This window comes from Chrysochloris asiatica, unplaced genomic scaffold (assembly GCF_000296735.1).
Source record: "Chrysochloris asiatica unplaced genomic scaffold, ChrAsi1.0 scaffold00016, whole genome shotgun sequence".
Lineage (NCBI taxonomy): Eukaryota > Metazoa > Chordata > Mammalia > Afrosoricida > Chrysochloridae > Chrysochloris > Chrysochloris asiatica.
This window is the reverse complement of record NW_006408534.1, coordinates 4,635,885-4,647,795: the sequence shown is the minus strand read 5'-3', so window position 1 is coordinate 4,647,795 and position 11,911 is coordinate 4,635,885. Positions and strand designations below refer to the sequence as shown.

Below are 11,911 nucleotides of genomic sequence, written 5' to 3'. Positions count from 1 at the left end.
ACCAGTCGCTCATCGGAAACCTTATACAGTGTAACTATGAGTTGGAACTGATTGATGGCACTTAACAACATACATAAGTAAATAAACCTTACTGCTCCTTGTCAAAAGCCTTAGTGCTTCCCACTCCAACGAACCCAGAGTGGTCCCTGTAAGGACGGTTCCAAATTTGCCTTTGCCTGTGTAGGACGCAAGGGGAGCCGGGAAGAGAGGCAGGACTTAAGAGACCAGAACACTCACTTCCGCCTTCTAGTTCTTTTCAGTCAGGCGACCTGTGATGCTCCTCCCCTTCCGTTTCAGAGAAAAAACGCGCCCCCAGAAACTCGTCTTCCGGCAGGAGCTGGGTTGCTCCTTATCATGGTGAGTTGGCTCGGGGTTGGGGTTAGCTGTCGTGCGCGATCCTCTTTTCTTCATTCGTTCCAAGGCAGCCTTGAAATGCCTCTGACTCCCAAACGAGGGATTGTCGGATTTGCGGTCATGCCCCCTGTGGAAGCAAGCGGCTGTCTCTCGAAAGGTTCACCCCAGAGCTCTGATGCCCCCTCTCTTTCTCAGGGGCTTGCTTTGCTGCTCGGGCCCCCTCGAGGCTCAGCTTTCAGCTCCAGACGAGTTTATGCCGTCTTGCTGAGTTTCCTTGATATAAAATAAGTCATTTATTATCATTTTTATTGCCAGCATCAGCGACTGCAACACCAGCAAAAGATCTGGAAACAAGTCCACAGCAACAACAACCGTAATAGTGATGGTTGTTGTTAAGTGCTGTTGAGTCGATTCCAACCCATAGCGACTCTGTATAGGGTTTCCAAGGAGCAGCTGGTGAGCTTGAACCACGGATAGAACAGTAATAACAACGCCGAGGGTGAAAGGGTTATGAGTAGGTTATTAAGACAAATACCTCCTCTCAGCAACTTGGCTTCACTGAGATCTGGTACCTGATACGGCTGCAATTTACAGAACAGAACGAGCAAGACGGAAGAAAGTCCAGGCATTGGCAGAACCGTCTTACTGTCGCTTATTTCTGTTTGTAGAAATCCGTGGATGATCCCAGTATACTTGTGGTTGTTGGCATGTGGTGTTGTCTTAAAGTGTTGTTAGAGAATTAATCATTGTATGCCTTAAATCAAGTGTAAAATATGTAGTTAGCTGTGATTTTCAGTGTCATAAGTTGTGTGTATCTTTTCAAATGTATTTTTCAGAGGCATTCACCAGCACTTCTTTGATTGCCTCCATACTGGAAAGGGTTGACGTTTCTGTGCCTAAGTTACTGATTTAAGTGAATATGGTCGGGAAGATACTTCCATCACACACTCTTTGTCAACTGTAAATTTTCTGTAATCCTTCTACACAGAGAAAGTGGGTGAATTTCTTGGCTAATTATCAGATAACTTTGCAGATATGCTCTTCTAGACCTTCACTGCTGTGTAGCCACAGTGATATTCCTAAAACATGACTAATATTATTCCCTTGCTTACAATCCTTCCTTTTTTTTCTATGGCCCAAATGGTAAAACCCTGATTGACATGGGATACAAAGCCATTCAGAGTCAAGCTTTTAACTTTGCAGTTTTCTTTTGCACACACATAGCATTTATATTCCAGTGTGGCGCTGTAGCATAAGCATTGGACTGCTAACCACGAGGTCGGTGATTCAAATCTACCAGCTGCGCCTCAGAAACCCTTTACAGGGTCACTATGAATCGGAACCGACTGACACACTTAACAATAACAACAGCGAGCAACAGAACATACTTCAAGAATTGCGCTGCTAGACCGTGCAGACCCGGTCAGGAGGTCAAGACCCTGTGGGCCCCAGCGTTGTTGACCGTCCAAACCATAGGCTCTGAGGATCAGACTTCAGCCACCTAGTAGACATAGCAAACTGTCCCTCATCTGATTATTCAGTAATGCTTGTTAGTAATCTCATACATGAGCCCTGGATATCCACAGACAAATGTAAAAACCTTCCCTAAAAGCCGAGACTGTAAATTCCAAAAAGGCAAGTTCCCCCTCCACCCAAAAAAAAAAGCTAAAGAGGATAGAGAGAAACACTGTTAACTGGTGATATATGGAGGGGATAATAATCAATGTAATGAAACAAGCTATATGAATGGTTGAATGTGAAGCTGATGATGTGCCCTGTAAATTTTCACTCAATCCAAAATAAAAACATTAAAAAAACAACAACATGTATATTAAAAAAAAAAGAAAGAAAATAATTGCGCTGTTGCTTAATTTGTTTATGCTATTCCATGTACCTGAACGATTCCCCATCTCCCTCTGCTCCCCCATCCTTTTCAGTATGTTTACCTGTTAGTGTCTTTTCAACCTATCTTAAGTTTCAGTTAGCTGCGCTTCTTTGGGCTCCTATAATACTTTATACTAACTAATAACATCTAGAGTCCTTACTGTCGTTGTTGTTAAGTGCCGTCGAGTCGGTTCCGACCTATAGCGACCCTCTATAGGGTCTCCGAGGAGCAGCTGGTGAGCTTGAACCTCCAACCTTGCAGTTCAAACAGCTTTGTAGTCTGGCACATTAACCTACAGCACCACACCAAGACTGTGCTAAAATTCTGTCTTGTCTTCCTCCTCACTAGATTGTAAGCTTTTTGAGAACAGGGCCCTATGTTGTTCACCGTTTGGTATTCTTCTAGAGCCTTGTACACTGCTGGGTCTAGGGAAAGTTTTCAATAAATATTTTTTATGAAGTACTAAGTAAATTATAGCACCAAATTTTTAGACTTGAAAAATAATACAAGGAAATAGAAGCATTTAAGGCTTATTTTTTAGGGTAATGGGGAAGAAAGTTTTATGAGCCATCTATCAGCGTTGTAAAGATAAGCACTGGAAAACAAGGTTGGTTCATACTGCAAGGAGATAATGCAAGCTCATCAGCCTTTCCTCTGAAACCCTATACTGGGTCACTGAGTGGAGACCGACTTGATGGCATTTAACAATACCAATTGTATATTTATTATTAAGAACAGTATGTCCAAAGCACACGTTATGTTGGAAAATAGGAAGTCCTTGACATTAATGAAATTAGTAAAAAATTAATTTGTACTGCAAGAAGACTAGATGAAGGGTATCCTTTGGTGATTGTTGGTGCCATTGAGTTGGTTCTGACTCATAGCGACCCTGTATAAGGTTTCTGAGGCTGTAAATCTCAGGAGCAGAAAGCCTCATCTTTTTCCCATAGAGCAGCTAGTGGCCTTGGACATACTGTTCTTAATAATAAATATACAATTGGTGTTGTTAATGGGTGCTTCCAGCTGCTCCTTGGAAACCCTATACAGGGTCACTATGGGTCGGAATCGACTTGACGGCACTTAACAACAATACTTTTTCCAATGATTTTTTTATAACATGTTAAAATATTTTTACTTATATTTTCATAACTGATTATTATGAAAAAAAATTCCAAACATACCAAAGTAGAATATAATGAAGACTTTTTCCTAACCTTTTACAACATTGGTCTCATAAAATATTTGCCCTTTTGTGATTTACTAATTTCAGCATAACATCCTCCAGGTTCATCCACCCATGTTTTATGGTGTTTCATAGATGAATTGTTATTCTTCAACACTGCATAGTATTCCATTTGTGTGTACTTACCAAAGTTTAACCATTCTACTGAGCACTTAGGCTTTCTCCATCTTTTTGATGTGTCTCTTGTAGACTACATATTGAAGCATCCTTGTTTTGTGTTTTTTAAAATCCATTTTCCTCTCTCTGTCTCTTGACCGGTACATTTCATCCATTTACATCCATTGTGATTACTGATAGGTGTGAATTGATTGCTGTAATTTTTCCTTATTTTGCTGATTCTGTTCCATGTAATTTTCTGTGCTGAGTTCATTTTGTTTGTGAGTTTTCTATGCATTTTCATTTGTGCTGTGTTAATGTTTACTAAATCTTTCTGATTTTCCTTTTTTAAAATTTTTGATGTGCCAGTGTATTCATTTTCATTAATGTTACCCTGTAATTTATTAATATTTTTCCCTATTTAAAACAGTCTGTTTTATCTTGAAAAGTACTTGCTTTCCTTGCCTTGTAAATGTTTTGTATCTACATGATTTGCTCTTTTTGACATCATTATAAATTGATATCTCTGGTTTCCTATTTTCCTTCCTGTAAGTTTGCTTTACTTTTAATACTTCTGTATCTGGATTAATTTCTGGGTGGTGCTGTCATGTATGATAATCTCAGGTTGTTGTCTGCTGTTGTTGGTTCTCAGTCCAAAGAACACCCATTAGCATTTTTTGTAAAGTTGGTCTGGTCATTATAAATTCCTTTAATTGTTGTTTATCAATAAATGTCTTAATTTTGCCCTTATATTTGAGGGACAGCTTTGCTGGGTATATAATTTTTGATTGGCAAGTTTTTTCTTTCAGTGTTTTATACATGTCATCCTATTGCCCTCTTGCCTGTATGGTTTCTGCTGAAAAATCATTGTTTACTATTATTTGTTGTTGTTGTTAAGTGCTGTTGAGTTGGTTATGATTCATAGCAAACCTGTATAGGGTTTCTGAGGAGTGACTGGTGAGTTGAACTGATGACCTTGTGGATCAAATCAACCTTAAGGTCAAGCACTTATCCTATAGTGCCATGGTGGTGGTTATCAACTGTGGAGTTGGTTGCAACTCATAGTGACCCTGTGTAGGGTTTCTGAGGCTGTAAATCTTTATGGGAGCGGAAAGCCTTATCTTTCTCCTGCAGAACAGCTGGTAGTTTCGAACTGCTGACCTTGCGGTTCACAGCCCAATTTGTAACCACTATGCTGCCAGAGCTCCTTATGCTTCCATAGGTAACTTGTTTTTACCAACCTGCTCTCAGAAATCTTTGCTTGTCTTTGGTTTTGGAGAGTTTGGTTATGATAGGTCCTGGTGATTTTCTTTGGGGGTCTATCCTATTTGGAGTTTGTTCAGATTCTTGAATGCTTATTTTCTCATCTTTCATGATGTTAGGGAAGTTTTCTTCTAATAATTCTTTGACAGTTTTCTCTGTGCATTTTATTGTTTCTTCTGGAATTCCAATCATCCGTAAATTGTTCTTCTTCCTAGTATCTTACATAATTCTTAGGCTTTCTTTGGATTTCTTCACTCTTTTTCTGATTGTTCTTCTAACTACTAGTATTGAGAGATTGGTCTTCAAGCTCATTAATTTGGGCTTCCATTGCTTTGAATCTATTCCTTTGCCATTTCAATGTATTATCCATTTCTGAAATCTAACTTTTGAATGTCTAACTGCAGGTTTTGTATTGTTTCAAAATTTGCATTTATTTTGTCTGTTTGTTCTTATAGTAGTTTCTTGACTTCTTCTAAAGTTTTTATTGTGTTCTCATTTTCCTTGATCTTTCTATTAGTCCTTTGAAGGTACCTAAATACCATTCCATTGAATTCTTTTTCAGTTAGTTTAGTTCCATTAAACTTTTCTTCCTCAGAAATGTTTTCTGGCTCTGTATCTTGGTCATTTGGTTGAGCCATTCTCTTATTTCTCTTCTTTTGAGGTAAAATTGTCTGTTGTCTCTGGGGCATTGTAGGATTGTTGTGTTTGTAGTTAATTGATAATCATATGTGGCACTGTGGGTTAATGCTCTGGACTGCGAAGTCACTTTGAACCATCAACCGCTCCTCAGAAACCCTAAACAGGGTTGCTGTAGGTCGGAACCGACTTGATGGCACTTAACAACAACAACATGTGTTCTTAGGCTCTCACCAACTGTCTCCTGTGTTTGTAGTTAGAGAATAGAAACATGTATACTGTCTATGTTTGCTGTTCATATACCTCATTTTAGGGTGGGTTTGGCTGGTGTTGGCTGCTGTCTATCATGATCAGGTGGAATAGGACCTGGTACTGGCTCTTGCACAGTGGGTGGAGCTGTGAAGGATACAGTTGTGACTGGTCTGTAGGTCACGGTTGCTGTCTCCTGTTGGATGGGAAAGAGAAAACCCCTGCCCCTCTGCCCCCAAGAAAATAAAAGAGTATAACAAGGAGTCAACAATGAAAAGAGAAAATAATATAGAGGGGGAAAAAACACACAGCAACTAGGAAAAACAATGTAAGTGTAAAGACCAAAGAAGGACAGGAAAATGGAGCTATAGAAGAGAAAATAAAGGAATAAATAAATAAGCACTTAAAAATAACCAAAAAAAGAGAAAAGAGGAACCAGAAAATGGAGCTATAAGAGAACATTAAAAGAGGAAATAAAAGGAAGAAATAATAATAAAAATAAACACTTAGAAAAACCAGAGAAAGGGAAGATATAAAGAGAAAGACAGTAGAGAACAGTAAAGAAATATCAAAAGCAAAAAAATAGAAGAGGGGAAATGAGAAACAAGAAAAGAAGGAAAAACAACAATGGAGATAAAATGGATAATATTCAAGGGAATAGATAGCGTAGAAGAAGGAGGAAAGAGAATGAACAAGAAAATGTGTAACACAAACAAAAAAACAGGAGAAAATTCTTGTGGGGGGCTCCTGTAGGCTAAGGATTTCTTGAGGTGGGTATGGGAGGGATATGACAGCAGAGTTTCTGGCTGTAGATGGAGTTCCTATTGGCCTTGGTATTATCTGTGTTCAGGGTTCTCAATTAAAAGTAGTTTGTGGAGGCCCTTGATGGAGCTAGCTTCATTGTCTGTTAGGACTGCAGGGCAACTAGGGCAGGTGACTGTTTAAATGCTGGTCTGGTGACTTTGCCGGGACTGTAGGTCTGGAGTTGATTGCACCTGAATACAAGCACCAAAGAAGGTTACCAAGCGGCTGGGCTGGCCCCCGTCTTATGTGGCTCCAAACTCCTGGAGAATAGAGTTTGCTGGAGGTAGATGAGAGTGGGAGCTGGCCACACCTTTGATCACCAGGGGAGGGGAGGGAAAAAGAAAGGAATCACACCTTTCCACTCACCTGCATGGGTCAGCCCTGTCAATCCATGTTCTGTGGCCAAAGTTGCTCACAAGATGTTGCATTGAGTCTGGCCAGCCATTCACCAGTCTGTCTCCCTCTCTCACCATCCCTGCTCATCTTCTCCCGGCAAACACTCAATCCTTTCCTTCAAAGTTCAGGGTTCCGGGATTTTCATCTGTGTTAGTTTCATTTGGTCTCATATCTTTGTTGTAGAGGGGCCATGTAATGTGTCTCCCTAGTCTGTCATCTTGCTGGAAGTCCCCCTATATGCCATTTTTGAAGCATCAAATTTCTAGTGTCCATCCTTTTTTTTTTTTGCAACTAATGATATTCTTAACAACAACAACAAAATGATATTCTTAAGCTTTGGAGAAATGGGATATGCCCTCTTTTTTATCTATCAAATGTTTGGTAGGTACTAATTATGTAGCATTATGGGTTAATATCTTGGACTGCATGGTCGGTTTGAATTGCAAGGTTCGTGGTTCAAGCTCAACAGCCATTCTTTGGAAACTCTATACAAGGTCACTATGAGTCGGAACTGACTCGACGGCACTTATCAATAACAACAATTATACAGGAGTCCTGGTGTGGCACTGCAGGATAATGTGCTGGACCATGAGGTCAGTTTGAACAACAAGGGCGGCGGTTCAAGCCCACCAGCTGCTCCTCGGAAACCCTATACAGGTCCGCTGTGGGTTCAAAATGACTTGATGGCACTGAACAATAAAACAATTATACAGGAGCTAAAAAAAAATTTTTTTTGTACATATAAGAATATTTTGGACTTCTGGTGTGGTGCTGTGGATCAGCACTAGACTGTAAACCACAAGATTGGCAGTTCAGACCCATCAGTTGCTCCTCAGAAACCCTATACTGGGTTGCTATGAGTTGGAACCAACTCGACGGCACTTAACAACAACTTAGTATTTTATTCTCATGTGAAAGTACATACTAAAATTGATCCCTTTTTTTCTCCTTTACAACTTCTTGGTTTTGCATCGTATTAAGAAATTCTTCAGAGCCAAGATTATAAAATTATATATCCATGCTTTAAGAACTCTGTTTAATTAAACTTTTTTTAAAAAGTAAAAAATTAATTTAGCTTAAGGAACATAATAAGGTTTCAATATTTCCTTTTTCCAAACACTACTTAGTTGAGTATCTCATATTTTCCCTCACTGATTTGGGGAATCATAAGCTAATTTCTTATATGTCATTGACCTCCTTTCTGCTAATCTTAGTTAGCATTCCAAATCTTTATTTGTTTGATAAGTCCACTGCTAGGCCCTTTCTCTTCTAGCGCCATACTATATGTACAGCAGAAGCCAATGAACATTCCTTGAATGTTAAATACCTTGACAGAATGCTGAATAGAAAATCTCACAGGTTTCAAAATAATAATGCCAGAACTTTCTTACCTGTTGCTTTGGTTACTAAATTGTGGTATTTCCTTTCCAGGAGAGCTATTTGGCAAAGTATTTCTTTCAATTGTTCAAAATTGCCTATTTTTTAAAAACAAAGAGTGTGGTGTGGATCTAAAATGCCTGGGTTAAAATTCCTACTTAAATATTAGGTTTTTTACCTTCTGAAATTTATCAGAAATTGTTTTTCCCTTCTAGGATTGACGTATTAAATCACTAATCACATATGAAGTGTCTAGGATAAGTACTTGGCACATATTGAGCACTCACTAAATGTTGTTGTTACTGAATCACATCAGAGGAACTATGAGGAAGATTAAATACTTTAAAAAATATTCTTTCTTTTTTTTTTTTAAAGGGGACAATTCATCTTTTTCGAAAACCACAAAGGTCTTTTTTTGGCAAGTTATTACAGGAATTTAGACTTGTAGCTGCTGACCGAAGGGTAAGTTGTTTTTCGTTTTTAATTACTGTACAAACAACACATAGCATCAAGAAAGATACGTTTAAAGGGAAATAGAAATCACTTGATGACTCCATACATTTTTCGTTTTCAATGTTGGGTAAGTAATTTGTAACACAAAATACAATTGTTTGATGTATAGTCATTTTGCTTTGGTGGGAGGTAGCTAGGCTTCAGTTAAAGTTTTATTCTAAATCTAAAGTGTTTTAAGAAATAAAATTTTGTGTTTGCCATATTTTTTAAAAAATAGAATATTAGTCTAAAATTATGTCTTGTTTTTCATGTAAGACAGGAAAAATGTATCATTATTTGAAATTAAATGAAAAAGACAATTACTGGTATTCTTTTTGGCACCAGTGTAGCCTTTGTCATTATTACTGTGTGTTTTCATTGCTCTCTGAGGGCAGTAACTATGCCCATTATGCAAGTACAAAGTAAAGACCTATAAATGGTTGATGACTTTTAGATGGATGTAGCTTCAATATAACATAATAATTAGTAATAACTATGTTACTGAGTATATATTGTGAACACTAAACAAAAAGCTTCTTTGTTATTTGCCACTGAATATCCTGTTCTTAAAACACTAGATTGTAATCTCAACATAGAACTCAATAAATCTTGTATTTGCAAATAACATCATAGCCTGAATGTTAAACTTGAAGAGCCAAGAAAAGAGAATTCATGTACTAATTCTTTTAGGATAATCTCTTGAGTATGTTGTTGTTATGTGCTGTCGAATCAGTTCTGACTCATAGCGACCCTGTTGTAGGATTTCTGAGAAGTGCCTGGAGAGCTTGAACCACAGACCTTGCTGTTCAAACCAACCTTGCAGTCCAGCACATTACCCCACAGTGCCACACTGTTGTCGTTGTTGTTAAGTGCCGTTGAGTCGGTTCCGACTCATAGCGACCTTGTACAGGGTTTTCGAGGCTGTAAATATTTACGGGAACAGAACGCCTCATTTTTCTCCCGCAGAACAGCTGGTAGTTTTGAACTGCTGAACTTGTGGCTCGCAGCCCGATTCGTAACCACTATGCTACCAGAGCACACTAGGATAGGTAAATATAGCTCTGTTACATTCTTCAGCAGTACACTTTACTGATTCACGCTGTACCAAAGAACGGGTGGTGGTGGTGGTGTGCCGTGGAGTCTGTTGCCACTCATAGAGGCCATGCATAAGGTTTCCAAGGTTGTAAATCTTTACAGGAGCAGAAAGCTTCATCTTTCTCCCGGGGAACATCTGGTAGTTTCGAACTGCTGACCCTGAGGTTAGCAGCTTGACTCGGAACCACTGCGCTGCCAGAGCTCCTTAAAGAACAGGTAGTAGGGGCAAAACTAATATAGTAACACTTGAACAGTGCAGATAGCCTCTCTTTTAATTGCAATCTTATGAGGTGCACCTGGCTCATTTCTCTTCACCACTGTTCCTGTCAGAATTCTTGGTGATTTCACTGTTCCTTACTTCCTTGCCACAAATAATTTTGTCTTTCATCCCTACCCCAGCTGCCCACTCCTATGACCATATTATAGACTTTATCATTTATAATAGCTGTATCATTCTGTTGTTTCAATTCCAGGTGTTTCATTCACCAGTCCAGGAATTCTTCAGTCTCATTACTTGACTCTACCTAATATTTTCACTGTCTTTTTTTTTTCCTACTTGCTTCCTTATCCAACTTAGGTTCTATGATCCATTATTATAATTTTCTTGCATATGACTTGTACTCCTTTGTCCCCCTCTTCGCTACCAACTCCTTAACCTTCATTAAGTCCATTTATTTCCTAGTCTGTACATGCACTAAGGAGTCCTGGTGTAGTGCTGTGGGTTAATACTCTGGACTGCAAAGTCAGTTTGAATCACAAGGTCGGTGGTTCAAGCTCACCAGCTGCTCCTTGGAAATCCTATACAGGGTCACTATAAGTTGGAATTGACTCAACAGCAGTTAACTGACTCAGGGGCACTTAACAACAACAACAACACATGCACTACACAACTGAATATAGCCTGAGAGAAACAAAATTATGTTGGCTGGTCTCAGTTAAATTCATGATTAGCAGGCCATTAGTGTAAGCTGTACTATCACATCCCCTAGGTCACTGGAGAAGGATATCATGTTTGGTAAGGTGGAGAGTCAGAGAAAAAGAATTCCAGTGAGATGGATTGGTAAAGTGGTAGCATCAATGGGCTCAAGCGTGGGCATAGGGTCACTATGAGTCGGTACCGACTCGATGACACCTAACAACAACAACATATAGCTATTCTGTATTTCATTACATTAGATGAAAATCTAATGGGGAACTTAGTTCATTCAGTTTTCTACTCTCCTGATGACTTCTTTCATATCCTTTTCTTTCACTTTTGTTTTCAAGCTTCCAAAGTCCTCTTCTCCATCTTCACTCTAACCTATTGCTCTTCCTTCCTGTGTCACTGAGAGGAAAGATAATCAGAAGAGAACTTCCACAGCCACATCTTCCCACCAGTTTTTATGAGTGAACTGTTTTCTCTGCTACCTAACACCAGTCACTCCATTTGTTGCCTGTTCTTTCATTATTCCTTCTTGCAGCATACTCATTTTTCTTGCCTCATAATTACATGCTATATTCTACTGTCAGTTATTGCTTTGTTTCTCTCCTGCCTATTATAATGAATGAAACTACTTAAAAGGGTTGTCTATGTTCTCGGTGGTCACTTTCTCTTCTCTCTGTCTCTATTGAACCTACAGTTACTGGTTCTATTACTCACTAAATCCAAACAAACAGCTTTTACATTGGTAAACTCAATGTTGCCAAAATCATTGATTGTTTTCATTTCTTATTATGCTTGACCTACAGCAGCATTTGACAAGATTGATCACTTCCTTCCTAAACTACTGTCCATGTAGTCTCTTAAGACACCCCTCTTGGCTTTCTTTCTGCTTATTTGGCCATTGTTATTTAAAATCTATTAAATATCTATTTTATTGTTTTTTTGTTGAAAGTCTACACAACAATCAATACATGTTCTCATTGAACAGTTTCTACACATGATGTTCACCGACATTGGTTGCAGTCTTCAGTTGGCACCAACATTCTTATTGTTTCCATTCTCATTGTTCTACTACCGTTAATATATTGGCATTATTATT

At 38.8% G+C, this 11,911-nt stretch overlaps 1 protein-coding gene across 1 annotated transcript in view; it reads left to right on the top strand.

Moving 5' to 3' along the window:
* The first annotated feature begins 321 nt into the window (after positions 1-321).
* SLC30A6 (solute carrier family 30 (zinc transporter), member 6) overlaps positions 322-11,911 on the top strand; it is an 87,866-nt gene continuing 76,276 nt past the window's right edge. Inside the window, exons 1-2 of the mRNA XM_006835276.1 lie at positions 322-357; positions 8,679-8,765. Coding sequence (XP_006835339.1) covers positions 355-357; positions 8,679-8,765 — 90 coding nt within the window. The 5' untranslated portion in view covers positions 322-354. The remainder of the gene's footprint in view (positions 358-8,678; positions 8,766-11,911) is intronic.